The sequence below is a fragment of the Lepidothrix coronata genome, unplaced genomic scaffold (genome assembly GCF_001604755.1).
Source record: "Lepidothrix coronata isolate B3197 unplaced genomic scaffold, Lepidothrix_coronata-1.0 Scaffold125, whole genome shotgun sequence".
Classification (NCBI taxonomy): domain Eukaryota; kingdom Metazoa; phylum Chordata; class Aves; order Passeriformes; family Pipridae; genus Lepidothrix; species Lepidothrix coronata.
Window position 1 is genome coordinate 853,077 of NW_016690305.1, and position 26,012 is coordinate 879,088.

At 50.7% G+C, this 26,012-nt stretch overlaps 2 protein-coding genes across 7 annotated transcripts in view; one reads left to right on the forward strand and one right to left on the reverse strand.

The window, feature by feature from the left end:
* The window catches only part of THAP4 (THAP domain containing 4), a 20,431-nt gene extending 12,922 nt beyond the window's left edge, over nucleotides 1–7,509 (reverse strand). The window contains exons 1-2 of one of the 2 annotated variants that reach the window (XM_017826354.1): nucleotides 7,350–7,509; nucleotides 5,362–6,515 (exon numbers count right to left, since the gene is read on the reverse strand). In XM_017826354.1, the coding sequence (XP_017681843.1) occupies nucleotides 5,362–6,515; nucleotides 7,350–7,426 (1,231 nt within the window). In that variant the 5' untranslated portion in view covers nucleotides 7,427–7,509. Of the gene's footprint in view, nucleotides 1–2,096; nucleotides 2,215–5,361; nucleotides 6,516–7,349 lie in introns of those variants that run through there. The other variant, XM_017826355.1, reaches the window with a different exon arrangement.
* Nucleotides 7,510–8,158: 649 nt separating this feature from the next.
* Nucleotides 8,159–26,012, forward strand: part of ATG4B (autophagy related 4B cysteine peptidase) — a 20,550-nt gene continuing 2,696 nt past the window's right edge. For all 5 annotated transcript variants that reach the window (XM_017826356.1, XM_017826357.1, XM_017826359.1 and 2 more), the window contains exons 1-12: nucleotides 8,159–8,214; nucleotides 13,673–13,771; nucleotides 14,222–14,293; nucleotides 16,377–16,475; nucleotides 16,944–17,045; nucleotides 17,476–17,548; nucleotides 18,143–18,222; nucleotides 21,558–21,754; nucleotides 22,744–22,822; nucleotides 23,519–23,664; nucleotides 24,301–24,357; nucleotides 24,827–24,920. In XM_017826356.1, the coding sequence (XP_017681845.1) occupies nucleotides 8,205–8,214; nucleotides 13,673–13,771; nucleotides 14,222–14,293; nucleotides 16,377–16,475; nucleotides 16,944–17,045; nucleotides 17,476–17,548; nucleotides 18,143–18,222; nucleotides 21,558–21,754; nucleotides 22,744–22,822; nucleotides 23,519–23,664; nucleotides 24,301–24,357; nucleotides 24,827–24,920 (1,108 nt within the window). In that variant the 5' untranslated portion in view covers nucleotides 8,159–8,204. The remainder of the gene's footprint in view (nucleotides 8,215–13,672; nucleotides 13,772–14,221; nucleotides 14,294–16,376; nucleotides 16,476–16,943; nucleotides 17,046–17,475; nucleotides 17,549–18,142; nucleotides 18,223–21,557; nucleotides 21,755–22,743; nucleotides 22,823–23,518; nucleotides 23,665–24,300; nucleotides 24,358–24,826; nucleotides 24,921–26,012) is intronic.

Consider the following 26,012-nt stretch of genomic DNA (forward strand, 5'->3'; position numbering starts at 1 on the left):
TGGCAAGTTGAAGTCCCCCATAAGGACAAGGGCAGTTGACTTGGAAGTGTCCCTTAGTTCCTCAGAATACCTCGTTGGTGTCATTGCCCTGGCTGGGAGGTCTAGAGCAGAATCCCACAATGACATCCACATAATTTGCTTGCCCCAGGGGCTCCCAACTGTGAGCTCCAGACATTCCAGCCCTTCCATTACATACAGGGCCACCCCTCCACCTCTCCTGCCCTGCCCATCCCTCCTGAAGAGCCTGGAACTGTTCAACAGGCACTCCAGCCACAGGGCTCATCCCACCAGGTTTCACTTATGCAGGGATGTCAAATCTCTGGGACTGGGCCAAAGGTTCCAGCTCCTCCTGTTTGTTCCCCATGCTGCGTGCATTGGTGTAGAAACATTTCAGGTGTGGTACATTATAGCCAACACCTTGAGAAGCAAATTGAGGGATCCCATCAGTTTCCTCAAGTTTTGGCACATCATCATTGGTGAGCCTGGTTTTGACCTTCACCCCTTCTCCCTTCCAAGCTGGTTTAAAGCTCTGTCAACGAGCCCCACCAGCTCCTGTGCTACAACTCTTTTTCCCTCTGAGAAAGGTGCATCATGTCAGGTGTCAGTAGACCAGGTGTTGTATGGATCATCCCATCTCTGCTCTAAAGGCTGGGAATGTGGTTATATTCAAAATTTTTCACATTACAGCCTCAGTAATTAATTTCATAGCCAAGCACCAATGTGTTATTGCCTCTGTGGTAAGTGCTCCAGTGCCTGTAGTCAGTGTCAGAGTTCTGCATTACAAAACACAGAGAAAACATCTTTAAATTATACCCAAACCCAAACACCCTACCTGAGCTCACTTCAGTCTGTCTGACTTTCTCTCGAGTTTTCCTTAGTTGGCTGTTTTGTTGCTTCCTAGCTGCAAGCTGGGGTTTTGTTGTGAGTCATTGCCAACATGCTGCAGAATTAAATGCTTAATGCACAAACTCTATAGGCTATCAGGGAAAAAAAATGGAAAAAACAAGACCATCTCACTGGAAAAAAACACAACAGCAGAGAAAAAACTCTGGTTTCCTCCCTTCCAACTGCCTTTTTCCCCAAGGGGAAGGTCAAAGAGCCATTCCCCTCAGCCAAGTCCCTGACCTGGTGTGCCTGCTCCCATGTGGAGCTCGAAGCAGTTCACCTCCCACCCGTGTGCTCAGGCCACAGGTGCTGTCAAGTCTCACACAGCCTCTCTCAAGACACTTTCTGCCACGGATTCAGCTCCACTCTTAACCTCTGCACAAATATTTCTACTCCTTATCTTGCTCTCAGCTCACTTTATAGCTCCCCTGTTCTTTATAACATCCACCCTATGGACTGGCCTTTTACCCTGGCTGTTCCCATCCCAGATGAGGCACAAAACCCTCACAAGCAGCACTTGCTGTCTCAGAATAAAAGCACTTTTCTTCTAAAATCTAGCTACAAGTTAACATGCAGCTGCCAGGTTAGCCGTGCCTGCCCTGGCAGAGGCAATTTCTCTGACAGCACATCTCTGTGACCCATTAGACACATTTAATTTCCAAGCTGAACCAGACAGGGCCCCACTGCTGGTCCAGTCCTGCTCAGACAGGTGAAGGCACAGCACCTCCATCCACGCACAACCCCACTTCTCACTGCCACTGAGGAATGGGATTTTGCTATTTGTTTTCTGCAACATGAATGAAAACCTGTTGCCATCTCGACAGGGAACACCACCTCAGGCCCCACAGACCAGGCACCAGGGCACAAAAACACATTTAATGTTCAAGTCCTTCAGCTTGTCCCCGGAGTTCACTAACTATGACTCATTTGCATGTAAAAAGTACTACAAACGACCCAATTTCTACACTGGCTCTGCACAAATATTCAAAGACAAATCCAAGCTGGAAGGAATTATTATTTCCCCCAGATCCCTAGCAAAATGCTAACCATTTTTCACATGGACTCATTTTGCCAACTCTCCTGCCTTTAACATGACCTTCACGAAAGCAGACATGCAGCTTGGAAGAGGCTCCCCACACACCCAAGCAGCCGAATTCTAAGAGCTTTACCTCTCTGGTGAGCATAGACACTCCAGCCCCATGGCACCATACCTGTGTTTGCTCCATGGCCAGCCATATTTGCAGATATTTTGCTATTTGCTCTACCTCTAGCCCCCTCTGCCCCCAGAAGGCGCTTTGCGCAGGGTGGTAAGATGGATATGAGGGAAGTGATCTCACGCTTGGGTAAGAGTGATCCCACTGCCTGCTGGGAGATGTAGTTTTACAAAGGCACCAAAACGGAGCCCGTTAAGAGGAGGTGATGCTGTGGAAGGAGCACCTCGGGTCTCCTTGTCTGTGCCAGCACACACGATGCAGTGGAGCTGTGGGACCTTCACGCAGAACAGGACAAACAGACAGCACTTGTGTAGCAGAGTTCAGTGCTGTTAGAACAGTCTGCCCTTCCCCAGGATACTGGGTGCCTATTTGATCACTGGCTCTCCATAATTTCTCCCAGTGCATTCTGTTTTTCTCCAAGCTGCATCCAACGCCATCCTGCCTGGTGCACTGTGCCTGACAGCATTCCCCAACCTTTGGTCCACGCACCTCAGAAGTAGCCCAGGAAACAGAAGGAAACATTTTCCTACCAAACAAGCGACTAAATTCAAAGTTCAGATGGAAAGGGCCACCGTGGCAGCCTTGCTGTGCAGGAAACAGCCTGGGGCTCCTCCTAAAAGCAGTGAGTCGATCCCTCTGGTAAGACAGGTTGGGAAACACACATTGTGACAGCTGGAACAGGCCGGGAGCCACTCGCCCAGCCTGAGTCACCTGGCCTCAAGCGTGGCTGGCAGGGACTGCTGTGCAGCAATCCTGCAGAAACCTGCTCTTCCCAGCCGGCTGTAGCTTGGATACAGCCAGCAGAAATTTATTTGTCTCATTAGAGGAAAGTGTGTGTGAGAACTAGCACCAAAATGAAGTTCTGCTTAGTGGGTGTGGGCCTAAAGCTTGTTTTTGTGCTCGGGATTCTGTGGTGGTGGCTGAACATAAGGCAGCAGCAAAGAGAGGTCCTGCAACACGTGGAGCTGGGATGCAGACAGGGAACAACCTGCATGGTCAGTCCAGTCAGGTGCTTCACTTACACTCCCCATCCCCACGACACTGCCTTTAGCAGGAAGGAAATAATGCAAGGTCAGGTTCACAGCCAGAACCATCACCTCAACAGCACATCAGATGATTCGGGACAACTGAAACGGAACTAATAACAAAGACTACAGTTATTATCAACCTCATATGCTACCTGGCTGTATTTTTATGAATACCAAAAAGCCTTTCTTCCATTCAGCCTTGTATTACAGCAAAACTCAGTGTCTGGGCGTGAAGCAGGCTCTGCCCAGCAGCAGCTGGCTGCACTTCATCAGCTATTTTCACTGCCATAAACTATTTCTATGACCACACAAAAAGCAGTGCAAGGCAGAAGAGCACCAAGATTAAGCTAAAAAAAAAAAAGAAAAAAATAAATAAAAAAAAAACACTCAGCCATCAACAAATGCTTTAAAAAAGTCCCCAGCCAAAGGGTTCCATATAAACTTCCCATCCCAGCGAGCTACAATCACCAAAACGGTTCATTGTCACACACTGATCTCCAGTTTAGTTGACAAGAGATGGCAGAACGGGTAAAAAATTGGTCAAATCATTAAAAAAAAAAGGGCATTTTCCTTTAGAGAACAGAATATGTAACTCATTAAGAATATCTTCTGTAAGAACGTAAAATTCTAACTTCTCAAAGACACGTATAAAAACATCAATCTCAGGAAAGAGGATAAAAATCTCAGCACTCACCAGAATAAAGAAAAACGTCCTTAAGGACACTCTTCCTGCAATTAGTATCTCATTGATGGTATTCCAACAAAGCTAGACATCCTTTTCATATATATAAAAATACGTATATATATATATATGAACACAGTTAGACATCCTTTTCCATAAATATAAATATATATGAACAACTATGGAACCCTAAAAGTCGTATTTAGTTATTGTCTTTAGTTTGAGACCAAAACAATACAAAAATGCAGACCAGAAGGTACAAACAAGACTAGGCTGATTTCCCACATGGAAAAAAAAACCCCTTCTTTTCCCTCCTCCAAATTCAAGTGTGAGTTTTCCCATACTTTGGAAAATTAGATGCATGTGGGAAAAGTAGCATTGGGTATTGACCTTCACTAATTTTGTCAGGGTCTGCTTTCTTACACTTCAGTGAGGACGTTGGCTGTGCTGTAACAGCCTGGAGGATGTGCCTGTCTATGCCACCATCACCTTTCTGACTGTGTCCAAGCTCTCCAGAGGAAGCCACGAAGTTTTTCTCCTAAAGGAGAGGCAAGAATTAACCATCAGGGGATGCCCAACCCTCCATAGGTGATGACTTCAAGCAAGCCCCATGTCACAAATCCTTCACAAGGCAACCCCATGTTTTCTCAGCAGCCACACAAACATCAAACATCATCAGATGGCCCTAAACTCTTGCCCCAAACTGTACCCTGCAACCAGAGTCACTGGGCAGAAGTTGCGCGTTAAAAGACGTTTTTTCTCGCAAGAAAAATGGTTATAGCCCAATTCAACTTCCACACGACAAATTTTTCACATGACCTCGTCCCTCACGGAGTTTCCCTATGCTTTCAGGTGTTTAATCATTATTTTTTAATTGATAGAGAAGTCATTTTCCATCGCTTCCCATTTTATTATCCATTTCCTGACTTCTTCTGCCTTCTGAAGGAGGAATTGATCAAAGTAAACACAGACATTTGCTCATAAATCACCACTTCGCTGTGTATCACAACATACTGGATACCTCCCACCTCACTTATATTTCCTGTATCCCGAGTGCTGAGTGCAGTGCATGAAATCCAAGATCAGAAGTGCTTCTTACATCACTGGAGAAGACGACAACAGCTTTCCCAGATATCTGCTGCCATGACAGCTCATTAACACACCCCAAAAAAAAAAAATCACCAGCATGCTCCAAAGGAAGAAGGCAAATCCTAACAGGTGTCACTGAGTCTCAAACAAGTTAGAATAATAAAGGAAATTAAAAAAAAAAACAAAAAAAACATAAATTCATCAAGAGAGTTGTCTGCAACATCTCAACCTAACTTCCCATTCCACATCTCGGAAAGGTTTGGCATATGAGAACTAACTTGTGTACCCCCAAAAGGAATTCTTTCACCTGCATCTGTTGGTCTAACACAGGCTACCACTTCTCCCTCCCAAAATGTCCCTTGCTCATACCTTTTCCCCATCGCACCTCTACAACCTCCAGTTTTAGCAGCCTCTAAGAAAACGCGGAATTCTGCCTCAGCGCAGCACCCCTGGGAATACTGACCACAGTCCTGGGATAGCAGGCTGTTCAAGTAGGGGAAACTGATCCGCTTCAGCTCATCCAGCTTCTCCTTCAGCTTCCTGACCTGGCTGTCAGAGCGGTTGATCCTCTGCCTCAGAAGCTTCAGCTCTCCGTTCTTCTTCTCCACCTGCTCCCGCAAGCAGCACACCTGGCTCTTGCTCTGCCGGGAGGAGAAGCAGTACGAGTGCAGGGAGTCGATGAGCTTGCAGGCCCCCGAGGCCGACATGATGACCTCGTTGATGGACATGGGGTTGGCGTCCGTGTCGCCCTTGCGCCCCACCACAGCCTCGGCGGCCGGGCGCGGGGTCAGGTCCGCCGGGGACGCCGACAGGCCCTGGGAGGGTTTCTGGGGAGTTGCGGTGAGGGAGGAAGTCGGGGACACTTCTGCTACGGCCTTGTCATGTCCCAGGAGATGGCTGCTGCAGCTTGGTTCCACCTCTCTCTTTGGCCTCTTCCTTTCCAGCGGCTCTTTCGGGAGAGACGGCCTCTCCCTGGCGTGCTTGGAGGAAAAGCTGTATGAGTGGAGGGAGCCGATGAACTTGCAAGCACCGGAGGCAGGAGGGGTGAAGTCGTCGACCGACACGCCGCTCCTCTCTGCCACCCAGCTCCCCGCCCAGCTGCCCCTGGGACAGTCCTCCTCCACAGGAGACCTCTCGAGCTTCTTCTGAGCTCCAGGCTTCGCACCCAAACCATCCCCTAACGTCCTTCTCCGAGGGCCGTCCAGCTGGCTGCGGAGGGCCTCCGTCTCCTCCGACATCGATCCCATCTCCACTTGCAGAGTCGCCTCCTCCATCTCTTCCTTCCCTTGCATCACCATGAAGTGCTGTCCAGAAGACGCGTCCCTCTGCGCTACCTCACCGCCTCCTTCCCGCGGGGCTTCCCCATCCCGCACCTGCCTCGCTATTTTCCTTCGGCTCCTGACATAATCCAGCTTGTCGTGCTTCTTCTCCGCGAGCTGGAAGATGGTCGGGACAGCAGTGGGCTTCAGCAGCCGGTGCTGGTCTTCCAGACGCTTGGAGAAGCTGTCTTTGGTGAAGTGCTCGCTGCAAAGAAAGGAATACTTGGTGGGGGTCCAGTTGTCTCTCTGAACAGCTTTCAGCCACTGAATCAAGCGTTTCGAATCCTTCAGAGGGAACCTAAAAAAGAAACGAGACATGGGTTTCCATGAAAAAATAAGCCACCTTTGGGAAATCAGAAGGGCCAGCGCTCTTCAGATCACAGAACCACAGAATCATAAAATTGTTAAGGTTGGAAAAGACCTCTAAGGTGATCAAATCCAAGGTGATGGTCAGGCTGAAGAGGTTCTGGTGAAATCTGTGTTTTGAGAGGCTCCACTCATTTAAAGATTTTTTTCACTTTGGGCTGAAATATTTGATATTCGTTCCCTGCTTTAACAGCTCCGCTTCACAAAAAGCACAGGACTAGAAGGTGTTGTTTCCGTTTTTATCAGCAATCGACCCATTACTCCGCTCACCTCCCCCACGAGGAACACCCTGTCCACAAGGAAGGGGGATGTGACCACCACCAGAACACCCAGCTCAGCCAACACGCTGCCCCACCGCTGCCTCCGCTGCCCGGGCGATGCTGACACCGGGTGTATTTAATAGCATTCACTAAGGTGTAGAAACGCCTGGAGTGAAAGAAAGCCCGAGCAGAGGAACCAGGCGCCGCTTCCAATGGGACTCCCGGGACAGGGACCTTCCCCTGGGGACCCGCCCCAGGGAGCGATGGGGGGCCCGGGGGGCTCGCACGGAGGGGGCTCGTGGGGACAGGCCGGCGGTGGGCCCGGGCCCCGCGGCCACGGGCGCTCCCGCTGCCCGGCCGGCGCTGAGGCTCCGGGAGCCCCGAGCCGGTTCCCCCCGAGGGAAACAAAGGGCGGCCGCTGCCGGGGGGGCCTGGCGGGGACAGCGGGGCCGGGGGGCGGGCGGCCCGGCCGCGGCACCTGCACGGGCCGGGCGGGCCGCCCTTACCTGTGGAAGGAGACGGCGCCGCGGCGCGCCTTGCCCTGCCGGTTGGAGCAGTTGGCGGCGGCGCAGCAGATCACCATCTCCGGCCGCCGCCGCCGCCCTCGGCCGGCCGGGCCCGCCCCGGCCCCGGCCCCGCCGCGCCGCCGTACGGCAAGATGGCGGAGCCGGGTCACCGCGGCGCCCCTCGCCGCTGGGGAAGGGGTTTCTGTACGGCACAACATGGCTGCCGCCACACGGCCGCCGCCATTTTGGCCGAGGCGCGGCCGTACGGCGCCGGTGCCGCGGGGCCGGTGGGGAAGGAGGGGGTCGCTCCCTGCGCCGCTCGCTTGCCTTCTCCGCGCTCTTGGGCGTCCGCCTCCCGACGAGCCGCTCGGTCCGCGGCGGCCAAGCCGTCAAAAGCACCTCCGAGAGGGGTAGGCATGGTGGGGGGGGTTACCTTCACAGGGAACGAGAGGCGGGGCTCGGACGGCTCCGTACAACAAGATGGCGGCGCCTTGTTGTCACAACTTCCCCGGGCGTACGTGTCACGGGCCGCGCCTGCCGGCGCTCCACGCAAAGAGCGGAACCATCACGGGCCACCCTGTCGCCTGGCCATATCCCCGACTCCGCCGCCGCCCCGCTGCCTCCCCGCGCCCCGCGCCGCCGCTCCGTCGCTCCGTACGGCAACATGGCAGCCCACACCGCGCGAGGGGAGCGGCGCGACGCGCCGGGCCGTGACGATCGCCGCCGACAGCCAATGGGCGCGGGGGTCGGCGGCGAGCGGCGCTGCCATTGGCCGGGCGCGGCGCGTCGCGCCATCAGCCGCGCGGGGCCGCGCCGGGCACGGGTGTCGCGGGGCCGCAGCTCGGCGGGGCCGCCATGGACGCAGGTGGGTCCGGCCGGGCCCAGCCCCGGCCCGGCGGCCGCTCCCCCCGGGACCCCCGGCACCGCCCGCAGCGGCGGCCGCTCGGGGCTCACGACTCCCCGGCACCGCCCGCACCGGCGCGGCCTCCCCGACGGTCGGCGGCGAAGGCGCCGCTCGCCTCCTCGGGAGCCGCGGCCCTGCGGGGCCGTGCGGGGCCCGGCCGCCCCCCGGCGGGGCGGAGGGGTGGCGGTGGTGGCTCCGTGGCCGGCGCAGGCGGGTCCCTCCTGACCCCCAGCCCCGCTGGTGCCGCCGCTCCTCGGAGGTTCGGGGCTCGGCCTCCTGGTCCGGGCTGCCCGGGGGGAAGCGGGGCGGGGGCGGTGGCAGGGCCGTGTCCCTGTGCCCCGCTCCCCGTGAGGCCTCAGGGGCGAGCGTGCGGCTTGGGGGTGAGAGGGTGACTCTCGGGGAGGTGAGACGGTGTCGCCGAGGGGTGGGAGGGCGACTCAGCCGCTCATCGCCCTCCCCGAGGGCTCCAGCACAGCTGTCTGCGGTACAGCTTTTTGCTTTCTTACAGAGGAGGGTAAAAATAAGTGTCTGGCTCTGGTGTTGGGACCCGCTTCCCTCCAGCCTTGGTGCAGTAGCAGCTTCCACCCCCCTCCGCAGAGATAAGCCTTGTTCCATCCCAACAAACGCTTCCCTGTGCTCCGCGGGCTCCTCCTCCGCGTGTGTCCCGGGCAGCCCGCAGCTCCCGTCCCCCCGGGCGGCTGTCCCGGCTTGTTTCGTCCTTGGCGCTGCTGTTGTCAGCTCAGGCCGGCTGAGAGCGTCCCGACTCTGCCGGAGCGTCCTTGGATCCAGTGTCACACCTGGGAACAGGACGCGGTCCGGGGAGTGAACTGGCACACCCTGAGCCGGGAGATGTGTTTGCTGTCCCTTGGTGTGATCGGTACAAGGGAAGGAAAGCCTGGCTGCGGTGGGCAGTGGGGCTGGATCTCCTCCGGGCGGGGGGGTCTCTGGGATCAAGCCCCTCGGTGTCCAGCCCCCCTCCCAGAACAGGACCTGACAGGCAGACTTTGAACTGTTTGCTCTGGACGTCCAAGGAAGCACTACTCTCCAGTTAAATGACTTTTTTCCCTAGCTGTCCTTTAACTCCTCATTGGTGCTCAGATAATCAGGATTTGTCTTGTTTGAAAGAGCTTAGGGGAAATAAAAGATTTAATCTTTTGTCTGCAGAGGCCAGAAGGAAGGGTTCCAGCTGTTTGGTGTTTTTCAGCAATGAGTTTTACTAATGTAGTAAATTTACCTTCTCTTCTTGGCTCTCTTTTGAAATGTTCCGTGTTCAGTAGCGTTCCTGCCCTCTGCATCAGCTGAGGGAGAGGATCATCCACCTCATTTCTGAATCCTTTTTGGTGGTGTTCATTGGAGGCTGAAGGATTTGGGGAGCAATGAGAGCCAAGCCTCTGCAGAGAATGGGGGAAGCAATTTGGGAAGGGAGGTGTGGCAAAGCCTGGTTTTCCTTCAAAACCTCTGCTTCAGTGTTTTGCATGACAAGGTTTTCAGCAGGCAGGCTCTGGCCGAGTGGTTGGTGCTGTTCAAACCCCAAGGAAAATCACCTGCTGTGTTTCTGTTTGAGTCACCAAGTCTTGACTGGTTATTTGTTTCCCAGAGCTGGTGGAGAAACAAGTGGCGTTGGTGATGGTGAGGCAGAGGGAGCTGGTGGCTTTCAGGGGCTCTGTACTTGCTGTGAGCACAGGTCTGGCCTCCAGCACTTTGCAGAGTGACAGCAGTGCTCAAGGGCTGCTCTCAGCCCCGGCTGCCTCTCCCTGTGTGTTTGGTACAAGTTGGGATAATGTTTTCAGTTCGAGTGTTTTGTTGTGCAGCTTAGGAATATAAGTAGGGAGGGAAAATTTCACCCTCTACCCTAATTCTCTGTATTTAGACAGTTGTTCTTGTGCCGTGTCAAGATGTGTTTCTGTGAGGAAAGGCTGAGAGAGCTGGGGGTGTTCAGCTGGAGGAGAGAAGGCTCCAGGGAAACCTTAAAGTCCCTTCCAGTGCCTGAAGGGGCTCCAAGAGAGCTGGAGAAGTACTTTGGTAAGGGCTTGGAGGGACAGGACAAGGGAGAATGGCTTCCCACTGCCAGAGGGCAGAGTTAGATGGGATATTGGGAAGGAATTCTTCCTTGTGAGGGTGGTGAGGCCCTGGCACAGGTTGCCCAGAGAAGCTGTGGCTGCCCCTGGATCCCTGGAAGTGTCCAAGGCCAAGTTGGATGGGGCTTGGAGCAACCTGGGCTAGTGGAAGGTGTCCCTGCCCATGGCAGGGGGTGGAACTGGATGAGCTTTAAGGTCCCTTCCAACCCAGATCTTCTGGGATTCTGTGAAGCTACAGAGCTTTTCAGTAACCTCACCCAAACTCATGTTCAGTAGAGTGCTGTTGAAGGTCACTGTTATTGTGGGCACGTGCTGGGTGTGTCAGGGGTTGGTTCCTTGCTCTTCAACCATGTGCACAGAAGTGGAAGAGAACTCAAACATTTCAGCTTTATCTTGGTATTTAATGTCCTTTGAGTTTGAGTGCCTTTACTACTTAATTCCTTTAATACAGGTGTCTTCTGCAGTGGTGTTTGTTCCCACATCCCTGGGAGTGTTCCAGGCTGGATTGGATTTGTCTTGGAGCAACCTGGTCTAGTGGAAGGTGTCCCTGCCCATGGCAGGGGCTGGAACTGGATGGTCTTTAACCTTCCAACCCAAACCATTCTGTGATTCTGTAGAGGTGTGTACAAAGCTTTGCCTTTTCTGCTGAGGCTTTCTAGGAGGAGAAGGTGTTCTGCAGATCCTATGGGTGGTGTGCCCATGGGGCAGAGATCCAGAGAGCCTCACATCATTCTCAGTGTGTCCAAGACCCCTAGAAAGCAAGGCTGCCTTTCTCAGGGTGAGCTGTGCAGGGCTGACACTCTGCTTTTTAACTTTAAATCCGCGTGAGGTTGAACTGTTGTGTTTGATGTGCAGCAGCTGCACATCTTTCTCTGCAGGAACTGCTGCTCCGCTGTCCTGGATGCTCAGAGGTCGGTAATTAAAACAGACCGAGGGCTTTCTGAAGGTGAAGTTTTGGAGCACTGCCTGAGAAATGTGCTGATCTCACCCGGCTTCTGCAGCTCTGAGAGGAGCAGCTTCAAACAGGATTTCTGCTTGGGGAATTTCCAGGCTTACTTCTTTTCAGACCCTTTCTCTCTGGCTACAAGAAGGAGAGAAAGGTTCCTGTGCCCACTGTGACACTTTGTGCCTCTGCCTGAATTGCTTGGGCCCCACTGGCTTGTATTTAGACCATCTGGGCAATAGCACAAGGGATACAGCTTGGAAAAGTGCTGGAGCACGTGAGGGTGGATGCTTGTAAGGGAAACACTCAGTGACCTCAAGCCTTGTGAGGAGTTTACTGCTGCCTTTATAATGTCCTTGATATTAGCTGGGAGCAGTCACTTGAGTTTGTCTCCCTGCAGAGGGGAAACCTGAACTCCTGTGTTTAGCAGTTGTGCCTTTTCAAGTGTTTTCTCCCAAAATACCAATATGGCACTAATGTCTGGATGCACAGCTGGACACACACAGCCAGATGTTAGGCATTCAGCTGAAGGGCTGCAAGCCTGGGACTCTCATCCCAAATGTGCAGTGTCATGGCACATGTGATGCATTCCCTGAATACAGAGGGAAGCATCCAGTTGCAAATCCTGTCTTTGCTAAGGATCTGGTTGGTGCCCTGCAGAATGTGAGGCTGCAGAGGTTGTGACATTTGAGCAGGCAAGAGAATGTTGCTGAGAAGGAGAAAGAGGGATGGTGGGTCATTTGATAGTTCCTGTGTAGCATCCTTGTTTCAGTCTTTTTCTTCAAACAATTTGGGGCCCCTGACAGAGAGACAGATACTTGGCAAGCTTGAGAACTGACAGACCACAAAATATTCCTTGGAGCTTTAAAACCTTCCTGAGAACTTCAGGTTTAATGTCAAGATCGTATCTCTTATCTTTATAAATCTGGAAATTGGTAAACTTTGGGTAGCAGATGGGAAAGAAATCCTTAATTTCCCTGCTAAAGTTTGTTAGAGGAGACTGCAATAGTTCACTGGGACATCTCTGTACAAGCAGAATTGCTTTGCTTGGCTTGCTGAGGAGCCACATCATGGGATGGGAATGGGAATGTGTGGCCTGTGCTATCCTAAATGCGCCTGAAACAGTCTTAAGGACTAATTCACCCAGAGAATGTGCTCCAGATCTTTTGGGCTCGACTTAAGGCAGAGTCTGATGCAAAGTTTTATTTAGGAGCGTGTTGTCACCTCTACTGGCAAAGTTCCTGCTTAAAGAGTAGCTGGTCTTAGTGAGGGTGTCTTGCTGCTGCTACTCCAGTGTTTTCTTGGACAATTGGAATTCCAGGTCAGAGAGCCCAGGGCAGAAGGCTGATGAGATACCTACAGGAGGCCAAAGTCTCTTGTGTAGCAGCAGGTGACTCCTAGGAAGCCAAAGGCGAGGTGTGTGACATGGAGGGGAGCAGCTTTCCCTTGTCCTGCTTTAAACTCAACTCCCATTACTGCAGATTTTACTGCGTTTGCTGTGAGAGGGATTTTTCAGTCGCTGCTTTAATACTTACAGAGCAGTCTGGCTTAGCTCTGCTTTAAATTCTAGGTGTGGTTTGTTAAAGAATTGACTCCTGCAAAATCAGTTGGTTCGTTTCCAGGGTTCCCAGGCTACTTTAAGGTGCCTGATTTCCAAACACGGACCTGGTGGAGCACAGTTCATCTGTATCTCCTGGTTTTTCCTCCCTGTTGCCTGTGCCTCGTGCATGACAGCTTAAGCTGCCCTGCTCCAAGGGCAGCCTGTGCTGCTGGGTTGTTCTGTCACAGTCCTGGAAGAGGATGGATATTTAGGCACTGATGGATGCTGTGCTGTGAAGGGAGCCAGTAAAAGGGACAGGGTTTGCCTGTACATCCGCACAGCTCCGCGTTCTTCACGTTGTGGGTGACACCTGTAAAGGCTTCTGCTGGGTTTGTTGCCTCTTGAGGAGGGACTGAGCAAGGTTTAGTTCCCATCTTAAGGTGATCTGTGTTTTGTGTGTCCTTCCTTCCAAATTTATATTCTCTGAAAGAGGATCTTTACCACTTTGCTCGCTGGAAAGGAGAACCTCAACATCACTGCTGATGACACGCAGGATGGTGCCTGTTCTGGAAAATGATATAGCTGCCAGCTGAAGTTTTAGATGTTTTCTGCCCCAGGCAGAACCTGGAGCTGGCCTAGCCTGGAAATCCCTCTGGTTTTGTGCCTGTGGAGCAGCCAGGAGCGAGTCAGGGCTGGATCACCCCTGTGCCTCCCAGAGCCTGTGGGTGCAGTGCAGCCCAGAGGCTCTGGGATTGTGAGTTACAGGGCCACAGCAGCTCTGGTTCTGTAGCTTTGCCTGGCTTTTAAAACACAAGGAGAAGCTATGAAAGGTCTGTAATTTCTCTTTTCTCTTTCCAGCTACCCTTACCTACGACACCCTCAGGTTTGAGTATGAAGACTTCCCTGAGACCAAAGAACCCGTCTGGATCCTCGGCCGGAAATACAGTGTTTTTACAGGTATTTTCATGGGCAGTGCAACGTTCCGATGCTCCAGAGCACTTTGTTAGTGTTGCACTTGGGTTTTACCTGCCAGGCTTCTGTCTGTCTGGCCATTTCTGTGGAGTCTGGAATATTTCTGTGCAGAAAGTTACCATATAGTAGTTATTGGGACATGTCATGAGGGCTGGATGGTGGAGGCAGGGGGATACTCAGAGGAAAGAAGATGGTTTGCCTCTTCATAATTTGCCTGTGGCTGTAGTGTCTGGGTTGATTGCAGCTGTTCTGGGGGGAAAAGGAAGTTTTTTCTGCACAGCAGCACTGCCCTGTTCCTCAGCCAGGCTCTCCCTGTCTGGGAATGCAGACTGTGAGGAGCAGATGCTGCTGTCCTTAGGGAGGGTGAGTGGGAGGTGGGTTTGGCTGGGGTGGTGCCACCCTCACGTGTGTGTTTTGGTGCTGAACACCTTTCAGAGAAGGAAGAGATCCTGCTGGATGTGACCTCTCGCCTTTGGTTCACCTACAGAAAGAACTTCCCTGCTATTGGTATGTACTGTGGAGGAGTCTGAAGACATCCTGGAAATGATCATAATCTGGTTATCCCTGACAAAGCAGTCCCCACAAGCATGATGTCATTTCCATTCATAAGAAATCTGAAATGTGCTTCATTTAATTGATTGGACACGCTTTTGCTTATCTGATAATGAGAATTCCTCATCCCCTTGGGTATGAGGGATAGCAGTGGTTTCAAAAAGGACACAAGGAGGAGTTTGGGAAGCCTGCTCTTTTTTTTTTTATGCAGCTTGGGAAGATTTCTGTGCTTCATGCTCATCACATCCTACATCAGTCTAGTGTGAAATATTATTGAATAATGGTCCTGGGCCTGAAGTGGATTAAAATTATGAAAGCTACAGATATGATATGGAAATTGCTGCTTTTGTGCATCTGCTCTAGACTGTGTGTGGGGTTTTGTTTGTGTGGGGGGTTTTAAATGCCTGAAGTGTCTGTTACACACAGGAGCTGTAGTGATATGGGAAATTTTTCCCAGTGAACTCGAAGGAGGATGTCTTGGTTCCTTAAGATATTCTGTATGGCCTCTTCTGGGGTTTAGTTTTGTGTTCTGGGTGCAAGGTATATCAGAGGAGATCTAAGAGCAAGGGGATTCCAAGAGGATCTAAGGCAAATGGGATTCCAAGCCCCACCCAAATCCCCCTTCTGTCAGTGCCATCCCCAGCAGTCAGCGGGGAAGGAATATGGCTCAGGTTTGGAAAAGAGACTTCTTGGTAACTGGTCCTTCTGGCTTGTGCTGTTCTTTCCCTGCTGGTAAATCCTCTGTCTCACAAGCCCTCAGACATCTTTGATGTAGTTTAATTCCTTTAAATTCATGTTTGTGCACCACAGTTAAACACGTGTTTGAGACTGAAGGGTTAGCACATATTGAACTGGCTCGCAGACACAATTGGGGTTTTGTGACTCATTAAAGGCTGTGAGGCAAAGGCAGACACCATTTTCTGAGTCATTTCCCATTTACAGAATAAATATTGTTTGCATGTATACAGTAAACCTTTTTTAGTATTTTTCTTCTTCCAGTCATCCCTGTTGTTGTTTGTCACTTCCCTCTGTGCTTGCCCACTTAAATATTGTAAGGGTTAGGGGACTGTCTAATGCTAATTTGGTAAAGCATTATCATTCTTGGAAGTTGTATATGTTATAAATTACTGGTGAAATCATGGAAGACAGCTGCTGAACATCCAGATGTTGATTAAATAGTTCTCTGGGTGATTTTTCTCCCTGTGGAGAGTAGTTGTTTAAAAGACAGAAGCAGCCTTACAAAGACTTCTGGCAGCTTTGCCCAGGCACAGCTGGCTGTGTGCTCCTGAGACAGCTCACCTGCTGTGGTCACACTGAATGTTTATCTCTATTATTTGTAGTAATAGCCAGAGCTGCAGTGGAGGAGCTGCAGTTTCCTTTGGAAGGTCTGTCAGAGAAATGCTTCCAGCCTTGAGCTTTGTCTTGAAAGTCTTTGTCTCAGACTTTCCAGTGTGAGCTAATATCCAGCTTATTCTCCAACATGATGTAGGATGTGTCTTTTTTTCATTGCTGGGGTGGTTTTAATTTTTTTTTTTGTCTGATCCCTTTTCTTTTGGCTTAACTACACTGTTCACTTTGGAATCTTAGCCTGACACTGCTGCTTCTTATGTAGGAATTCCTTGGGACTTGTTGAGTTGCCTTCTCAAGATGAGGATTGCAAGAGTCACCTGCAGCAGACACCTCTGTATAGAGCTGTCTGAATTGGGCTGGGAGTCTGCAGCCAGGCTTAGAGGCCACTGTGCTCCTGAGAAATTCAGCTCTCTCTTGGGTTGTTTGGATTTCCCTTGGAAGTTTTTTCCCCTTTCAGTTATCGTTAGAGGGGTTTGTTTATTTGCTTTTAAGGGACGCCATTAAGTCACTCATTGTTAACCACATTTTTGGTTCTCAGCCTTGGGGGTGTGAGCTAAGCTAGTCCTTATTCCCTGCCTCGTGTCTCTGTGAGCCTGCTGCCCACGCAGACTTACTGTGCCTGCCTTTCTCTCCCTCTTGGCACTGTTTTCCCCTTCATTCCGTGTTTATTCTCCGTCCTCGTTTGCAGGAGGCACCGGTCCCACGTCGGACACCGGCTGGGGCTGTATGCTGCGCTGTGGCCAGATGATCTTTGCTCAGGCCTTGGTCTGCAGGCATCTGGGAAGAGGTAAACCAGCCCACACTGACTTCCAGGGCCGTGTGCTCCCACAAGTGCAGCGCTTGTAAGGACAGAGATGACAAGGGCACAGGAGGGAATTGCTGTGAGGGCTCTGTAACTTTCTCCTCAGTCTTCTCAAGTTCAGGGCTCTTGGGAGAGAAATCTACTGGGAACTCTTCAGCAGGTTTTTCCCTGTTTTCTCCAACTCTACATAGATATTTGTATTTTTTTTAATTATTATTATTATTATTATTTATTTTTCTGTGGGTGACATTCCTTTATCCTAGCTGTGAGGATGCTTTCTGTTCTTTTAAAATTAGTCTGTTACTGTTGGGAGTGCCTCAGATGCCTAATAGTAAGATAACACTGTGAAAATCAGGTCAGTTGGTTGATGCACAGGAAGAGAATTGTTGCTTGCAGCCTCTAGTTGCTAACAAATACCATGCTTTGTTTCATATATCCCATTTTCTGTCTTAGACTGGAGGTGGATAAAAGGGAAGAGGCAGATGGACAATTACTTCAACGTTCTTAATGCCTTCATTGACAAAAAAGACAGCTACTACTCCATTCACCAGATAGGTAAGAGGAAAGAAATGCTCAGAAGAAGCAAATGGAGTAAGGAAGGATCTCACCTCAATACAAACTTCCCTGAAAAATAAAAGAGAAGCTGCCTGTTTCCTGTGGGGTGTTAAGGTACCCACAGCTTCAGTGAACAGAACACGGGTTACAGGGGTGGTCTGGTGATCAAACACTCTGTGTAAAGCTTCTTCTGAGGCAACATTGCCCTTTGAGCTTCTGTGCTGCTGCATTTTGGGGAAAGGATTTGCTTTACAGTCCTTCAGGATGAGCTGCTCACCCCCACCTACAAGAAGATACCCCATGACAGGGTACATTCTGCTGATTCAATGTTTCCAAGTGAGAATTCTTCCCTATTTAATACAAGACTGCTGAGCAAGGGATGCAGTGTGGGTGAAATTACTTACTAATTTTTTTTTTCCTTGTGCTGCAGCCCAGATGGGAGTTGGAGAGGGAAAATCCATAGGCCAGTGGTACGGACCAAACACAGTCGCGCAGGTGCTCAAGTAAGGGCTGCTTTTTTTCCTCTTGCCTGTTGAACCAGGCAGTGTGGGGTCATTTGGGGTGTGGTACCGGAGCTTACAGGGTTCTGACCACTGTGGGAGCACCCTCCCTCCTCTCACTGTTCTCCCCTCACGTTGGTACATGAGCAGGTAGTTCCCTGGAGTCGGCTGGGATTGCTTAAAGGCAGCTTTCCCAGATCAGGCCATAGGCTGAGTTAGCCCAGGCTCTGGTACAGGTGGTCAGGAGATAATGTATGGGAAGTCAAAGTGCTTTTATTTCACTTCTAATGCTGTCTCACTTTCTGGTAACCAGCAGTTAAGGAATTCCACTTGGAGATGGTATCAGGGCTCATGTACTTAGTAGCTGCTGAGGGGCAGATTAGATTCCCAGGTGTAATTTCATTTGCAACCTTGTTTATTCTTTATTCTTCAGGCAGTAATGAAGTCTACAACTCTGGCTCTATCAAAGCACACTTCATAGCATAATTGATTACACCAGTCTCTCCTAATCCAGTTTCTCCTCTCTGCTACCCCACCATCTTTGTCATGTAGTTGTATTAATTCTTCCTTACGTATTTGCTTTTAATTTTCCCGTAGAAAACTCGCAACTTTTGATACGTGGAGTTCCCTGGCAGTACATATAGCCATGGACAACACAGTAGTGATGGAAGAAATCCGTAAGTACCACACACAGGTAGAATGTGATGTATCCTCTGGCAGCAACAAGCCAGAAAAAAGCTGGAGAGCACAACAAACGTGAAGTACATGTTCTGTCTTAAATTCTTCCCTGTGAGGGTGGGGAGGCCCTGCCACAGGTTGCCCAGGGAAGCTGTGCCTGCCCCATCCCTGGAAGTGTCCAAGGCCAGGTTGGATGGGGCTTGGAGCAACCTGGGCTAGTGGAAGGTGTCTCTGCCCGTGGCAGGGGGTGGGATTGGGTGAGCCTTAAGGCTCCTTCCAACACTCACCATTCTCTGGTCACTGAAAGCTATGGCCAAGCATTCTGAAAACAGGTGAGAACTGCTGTTCTATGGCAAGGAAGGCCCTTGTTTGACTTTTGCTTCATCTGATAAAGCCTCTGGCCTGGCATAGTGGCCTCTCTATCTGGAGAGAAGGTTTGCTGACCTTCAGACAGTAAGTGGGAGCTGCTTGGATGGCAATGTCAGGCTTGTTTATGGCCACAAGTAGCAAGCAGTAAATGGCTGCTTCATCTCTCATATAATGGGTAGGATGTCTCTGCTATTAGGCAGGATAAGAAAACTAGAACAAATCACTGAAGGGAAAAGTGAACAAAACTGGCAAGGGGCAGGGATAAGAAGGGAATCCATCTCTAGAGTGAATCTCATCATTTTAAGGAGTGTTCACTCATGGGTTTGTTTCTCTTTTTTTCCCTTTTTTTTTTGTTTGGGGTTTTTTTGGTGCATCCTGCCCACAGGCTGGCTCTGGAGCCTGAGCAGGTCTTGGTGCCCATCCTGAGCCTGCCTGCTCAGGCTGCAGCCCTGCAGTAATGAAAGCTGAGTGCCTGCACTGCTGGTTGCCCTGGCCTCACCAGCCCTTCCCCTGGCTTGCTTTAGGCCAACTCCCAAGGCAGGGAGCTCCCCCAGCACAAACCTTGCAGTGTTTCTGCCAGGGCAGTGCTCTGGAATGGCAGGTACAATGCTCTGGTGAGTGCTGGAGCTGGGGCAAGGTTACAGGTGAGGTTGTGGCAGGCATCATTTAGGCTTCTTGGCTGCCACAGAACCAGAATCAACTACCAGGCAATTTATCCCTGGAGTGCAGGACAGTCACATTACAAAGCTCCATCTCTTGTCAGGCAGCTCAGTTGGATCTGACTGAGAAGTGCCTGCCTGACCTTAGCTGAAGGTACATGCTGATGTCCTTGGTTTAAACAAGGGCCAATTTAAAACCCAGAAATTGGATTTGTCTTTCATCTTTAGCCTGAAAACATCACCTGTAGAGCTGAAGCATGCTGGCTGCGAGGCTTGGGTGTGCTGCAGGCTCTGTCTGTGTGGCACTGGCTATCCAGCACTGATGCTGCTTCAAGTGGCGTGTCTGTACCGCTTGTCATGGGCAGGGCGTGTTTGTTTTCCTCAGATGTGGATCATAATGTACCTGTACAGGGCCTGAAAGTCACTGTGTGAGTGGGTCTGATGTGTTACACGTCTGTGGGTTTGTGTTGGATACCTTGTGCCCCAGACACTGACGATAGAAGTCACGTTGTTTCACACATCCATTAATTTGGTCACTGATAAGGGTAAGCCAAAGGTTCACAGGAAATGCCTTTTGCTACAGCACTGAAGAAACATCCACCTTTATCCCTGTGTTCCATCAGAAAGGGGCTCTCAGTTGGGCATTGGAGGATCCTGTGCATCAGAAACGTGATGAGGCTCCAAGGCAGTACCTGACAGCAGCAGCCACAGCAGGAGAGGTGTCATGTCAGATCTGTTGGAATATGTTTGCAGTAAATAGTTTGGATCCAGCTGGGAAGCTTTAGGCAAGTTCTGCTACGCTCTGCCACCAGAGCAGTGCAAAGCCTGCCAAAGACCAAGGTGAATTTAGTCTGTGCCAAGCTCTCTGCTGCTTAAACTGGAGTTAAACATGTTCACACCACAGCGCAGGATTGCCAGGTGCTTCGCCTGATGAGGAAACCTGCAGTGACACCCCATGCAGCAACAGCCCTGGATTGGCAGCTGATTTCAGATCACCAGGACAGGCAGGCTACTGCAACAAAAGAACCTGTTTTAGCAGGAGAAATCAAAATCACTACTTACAATTTCCTTAGGACTTCTGGTAACTACATCTGTGCATGAGATGCACACGTACACCTTCTCCCTTCTTGAGGGACAGTACAGGGAGAAACTGCAGACATCCATGCAGGTTGTCTTTCCTCCTGAGGCTTTAGATCAAAGTCGTATTTATTCTAAATTTGGGTGTAACATTGCCCTTGTTCAGCTGGGTTTGAAGCTCTCAGTAGTGAACAAACACCGAGGTCAAATGGCTGGTGATTAAGGTGTTTGTTTACATTGTGTCCTACCTGCTAGAGTGTCCTGGCCTTCAATTTAGGCCAGGAATAAATTAAATGAGCCTCTGGCATTTTGTCTAATTGCCTTGGCTTCATGATTAAAGTGCTGTGGGTTTCTTTGGAGTTTGGGGTTTTCTCTTCACACCCCCAGCAAGTAATGAAATTGGCCAGTGAGACAGGTAAGCTTGGAGTTCTTTCTGGACCAGAATTTACATAACCTGGGTGCATTACAACCTGGCTGTGTGTTTGTCAAGCCTGTAGAATGAGGATGCAGAGTGCTTATGTCATGTGTATGCCCCGAGGAGTTCTGCTGCCCCACATCTTAGAGGCAAAGCTTATGCTGAAGTTGCAGAGTTCAGTGACAATCCTGCTTTAGGTCTGTGAAGAGGCTGCTGAATGATCCCCAACAAAATTTGTGAAGGTTAAAACCTTTAGGAAACTTAAGTGAACTTAGGAAAATTATAACTACTCTAGACAGATGCCATGTTTGTACCTTGCTACAGCACTGTTACAGGTGAGCATTTCCTGTGTTAAGCCATAACACTGTCCTCATTCAGTTCATTCACATCCTCTGTGAATTCCTCTGGAGTTGGACACTCCACACTTTTCTCATTCTGCCCACAAGCTTTGTGAATTCAGGACTGTTGCCTGACAGCCTAATCAGCTCATCCAACCTTGTTGGCACAGGTGCTTGCTCACCTTGTGGAAGAACTGGCATTTTCACTGCCCAGCAGATGGTAGCTGTGAGTACAACGTGCTCTGGCGTAAACTTGGTGTGAGCTTGGCTGAAAGGTTGAGCCCTTCAGCAGCCCTGTAGGGAGTACACACATCACACAGTCCGAGCACTGGGCCTCTTCAAGCTTTTCTCCTTGTTTTTAAGCGCTGTAGGCTTTTAGAAAATAGCAGTTGTTGATCAGAGCTTGACTAGAAAGACTCAAGGTCTGGAAACGGAGGTGATTCCTGATGCTCTCTGCTCCTGTTCCCTTTCCATAGGGCGGCTGTGCCAGTCCAACTTGCCGTGTGCTGGAGCTGCAGCATGTCCTGCCCTGGAGTCAGACGTGCTCTATAACGGGTACCCAGAGGAACCAGGGGTTAGAGACAGGCTTGTGCTGTGGAAACCACTGGTGCTGCTGATACCTCTCCGCCTCGGGCTCACAGAGATCAATGAAGCCTATATTGAAACACTAAAGGTAGGGGATTTGGAGCTGAATTCCTGGTGGGGTGATGCTTAAGGATCCTGTTGTGAATTAAGTAATTATTCAGAAATAATTGTCCTATTTGCAAAAGAAAAATATGTTGAGAGACAACTCATGTCAGAGGTCAGGATACAGGGTCTTGCAGGCTCTAGTCAGGAAAATGGGGTGGGGCTCGGGGAGTTGTGCCTTTTTGAGGTTGCTTTTTTTTCTTTTGGGGATTTTACTTCATAGCTTGGTCTCAGTGTTTAGATAGCACCAACCTGCTGAAGCATTTGTTCAGCACAACTATACCCTGCTTGGCGGTAACCTGAGTGTTGGTTAATGCAGTGTTGGACACTCCTGTGGCTCTGAGGCTGGAGCTGGTGCTGCAGACTAAGGCCAGGAGCTGGCAGGCAGTTGCAGGTTGGAGTATTGAGAAGCTGCAGAATCAAGGGTGTGCAGAGTATGTGCACAAGACAGAGTGCACATTGTCTTGCTGTCCTAGTGCTGGCAGGCTCTGAGCTGTGTGGGTAAGACAGCTCCAAATTCCTGTGAGGTTACTTCCCTTATCTCAGTAGATCGTGCTTGGATGCTGCAGGTGGATGAGGAACTTAAACTGTTTCCTGAATGATTGTTCCCTCCTGGGAGCACTGTTGCAGCCTGATGACAGCTCCAGGGATCTCGCCACTGACGGCAGCAGAGCCAGGACTCGCCCGTACTGAGTCCTGGAGTAGTGCAGCTTCTTCCATTTGGTCCATCTCTGTGTTCCTGTCAGCAGTTGGAAGTGTTTTTGAGCTGCTTCCATGCTCCTAGAAGACCCTGTGTTGTAGCCTTCTACCTTCCTGATGGAGCTTCTCTCCAGAAATGGCTGGTTTTGCTGCTAGAGTTGCAGATTCTCTGTGTCCCTGTCCCATCTTTCTCACTGCATTTTTGGATGTTTGCCTTTGTTCCCACCTGCTGTCTCACTGTCTGTCAGCTGTGTGTTTTCTGTGTTGCTTTTCCAGCACTGCTTCATGATGCCCCAGTCCCTGGGAGTGATCGGAGGGAAGCCAAACAGTGCTCACTACTTCATTGGCTATGTAGGTGAGTGCCCAGAGGACTGCAAAGGCTGTCCAAGCATCTCCCCCCGCTGCTTGTGGGGTGCACAGCTCTCCTGCTTGGCCTGTGGGGAATGCTGCAGGGTTTTCCTTCCCTGCTGGAAGCATGGAAGGCTGCTGTGGGCCGAACCTCTCACCTGAGTCATGTAGATTTGAACACTGGCCATAAACTGCCACTGTGTAACACTAATCCTGTCTGTAAGAGGAGTGCATAGAACCTGCTTCCCGAGTTCAGAACTGATCTCCCTCTGGGGCCTGGCTGGATATAACTGTCCTTTAGGTGACCCTTCCTCAAACCTTACAAACTGTCATTACTCTCCTCTGGTTTTCTCTCTCTGCCTGAGACCTCAGGTTACTTGTGCTTTAGATTTCTGGGGTCTACTTGAGCTTACCCAGGACCTGGGAAGGGGTGAGCAGGGACAGTACCCAAACAGTGCCTGTACCTCGATCCCAGGGCGTTGCTGTGGAGTGGCCACCGTGGTTCTGGCAGCTGGCTCTGTGCCTGGCTGAGAAGCATTTGTGGAAGTGGCTGGAAGCAAGTTGTCCCCAGAATGTGGCTTCCTCTGTGTGGTTACGAGAGCTGGCTCTGCCGTTGCTCTTACTCTTTCTATCTCACCGCTTCTCAGAGACCAAGGTGCTGGCATGGTTCTTCCTGTTGATGTGTCCTTGCCTCTCTGTCCAGGCGAGGAGCTCATTTACCTGGATCCCCACACCACGCAGCCGGCGGTGGAGCCCGGTGACAGCGGCTGCCTCCCCGACGAGAGCTTCCACTGCCAGCACCCTCCGTGCAGGATGAGCATCGCCGAGCTCGACCCCTCCATCGCCGTGGTGTGTTCCTGCTCCCCATCCCCCAGGGAGCAGCGCTGGGGTCCCTCTGTTCCACAGCTCTCTCCTTCCCCAGGGAACTGGCAGAGGCAGTGGTGATGGGCTGGGCACTCTGCAGTGCTGTGCTCTGGTCAGGTGCTGCCCCGGGTTTCCTTGACAGCCATAAAGCAGCTCCTTGTGCGGGAAGGTGTCCCAGGGAAGTCCCCCTTGCATGGCAATTAAATGCCATTCCTCCTGGGGCTGTGTCCTTCTCTCAGGTTTAGTCTGGGCTTTGATTCCTGTCTTGATGGGCAGATCTGCAGCTATTCCTGAATCCATATGAGGATGCACTGTGGCTTGTTTTCTCTTGAGCCTGAGATGCCTGCCCTTTTTTTCCATGGGGGTTGTTCCTCCTGGTTTTCCTTCTGCAGTAGAGCAGCCATTAATGATTCCAGCACTTGGATAGCCTGGTCAGAATCAGCCTTTGTGGAGTGTTCACTTAACACAGGGTAGTGTCATGCATGGTTTTAGAGCAAGGCAGTTGGGTGTAGATAACTGCTCACAATCCTGATCATGTTGCTTGGCATTAATACAGGGTCTTAGGTCTGAAATAATCAATCTAAAATATAGAAGGATAAAATCTTTTTCTCTTCTTTTCAGGGCTTTTTCTGCAACACAGAGGCAGACTTTAATGACTGGTGCCAGCAAATCAAAAAGGTTTGTGTTTATAGATCTGGTCAGACATTGGAACAGGCTTCCCAGGGAAGGGGTGGAGTCACCATTCCTGGAAGTATTCAAAGGCAGGTGGATGTGGCACCTGGGGACATGGATTAGTGGTGGTGTTGACAGTGCTGGGTTAACAGCTGGACTCAGTCTTGGAGGTCTTTTCTAACCTTAATGAGTCTAATTCTACTCTTACTGAAAGGAGTATCAGGTATTGTCTTGTTGCCAAACCACTGCACAGAGACCATGTTCTCACCAGCATGATGCCATTTTAAAGCATATTAAAGTAGTTTATTAAACTACCAAGGAGAGCATAGCTCTGAAATTCTGTTGGTGACACAAGTAAAAGATTTGAAAAACATTTTTCCAGCTGCAGTGAAGTGCCAACAGATCGTTATTACCCCCTAAAGAGCCCCAGGAGTGCAGAGCTGTTGGTTCTCATGGCTCTGCTCTGTCTCCACAGCTGGCCCTGGTCAGGGGAGCGCTGCCCATGTTCGAGCTGGTGGAACGCCAGCCCTCACACTTCTCCAACCCCGACGTCCTGAATCTCACACCAGGTGAGGCCACGCAGGGAGGGAGGGAGGGAGAGCTGGGGTGAGCCGGTCCCTTTGGTTTTCTGGAAATTTTGAGGTTGCACAGTGGTTTCTGATATGTTCCTGTTCATTCTGGAGTTTGAGCTGGAGTTCCTGGATCAAGTGATCTGGGTTTTTTTGGCTTTCAACTAGTGGTTTGCAGATCCCAGTGTCTCAGGATGATTTTTAGAATGATTCTGTGAATGGTGATGGTGACTGAGGAGAAGGAAAAACAAGCTCACAGGCTGTCACAGTAATGTGAATCTAGGATTTCTTAAGGGATGCTTGGGGGAATCAAAAGGGTCCGTTGAAAAGGCTGAAAGCTGAGTAGTTATGTAATGAAAATGGTCCAAGACAGGGCTGGTCACACTTAGTTCCAGCATAAGGCACTCCTTCCTGGCATGTACCACTGCCAGTGTGAGAAGGAACAACTGCTGGCCACTAATCTTGACCGTCAGGCTCTGCTTATCTTGTTCATAACATGCACAAACATTGCAGGAGATAGAGAGGCATTGGCAGCTTCTGCCAAGAGCAGTGAGTGTGTGTGGGCAAACCCACCCTGACACCAGGCACCAGGCTGCCTCCTGCACCTGCACCCTGTGCTTCCTCACTGTCTCTCTGTAGCATGAACTTTCAAAGCCTTCCTTATCACACTGTCCTGTGCTGTAAGAGTGCTCGATTCCCTTAAGCTGCCAATTGATCCTTGCCTGTCTTAAATTGTCCCCAATTGTTGCCTTTCCTACTCTTAAAAATGTTTTTGTAGTGGACTACTTGTCCTTCTTCCTCTTCCCTGGCTTGTACCGACTCTTCCATCTGCCATGGCCGTTCTGTTTGGCCTGTTCCCGTCCCTCACTAGGAGGAGTAATTGAAGTTGGAGCCCGTTCCAGTGCCTAAAGAGGCTCCAAAAGAGCTGGAGAGGGCATGCAGTGACAGGACAAGGGAATGGCTTCACACTGCCAGAGGGCAGGGTTAGATGAGACAGTGGGAAGAAATTCTTCCCTGTGAGGGTGCTGACACACTGGCACAGGTTGCCCAGAGAAGCTGTGGCTGCCCCATCCCTGGAAGTGTCCAAGGCCA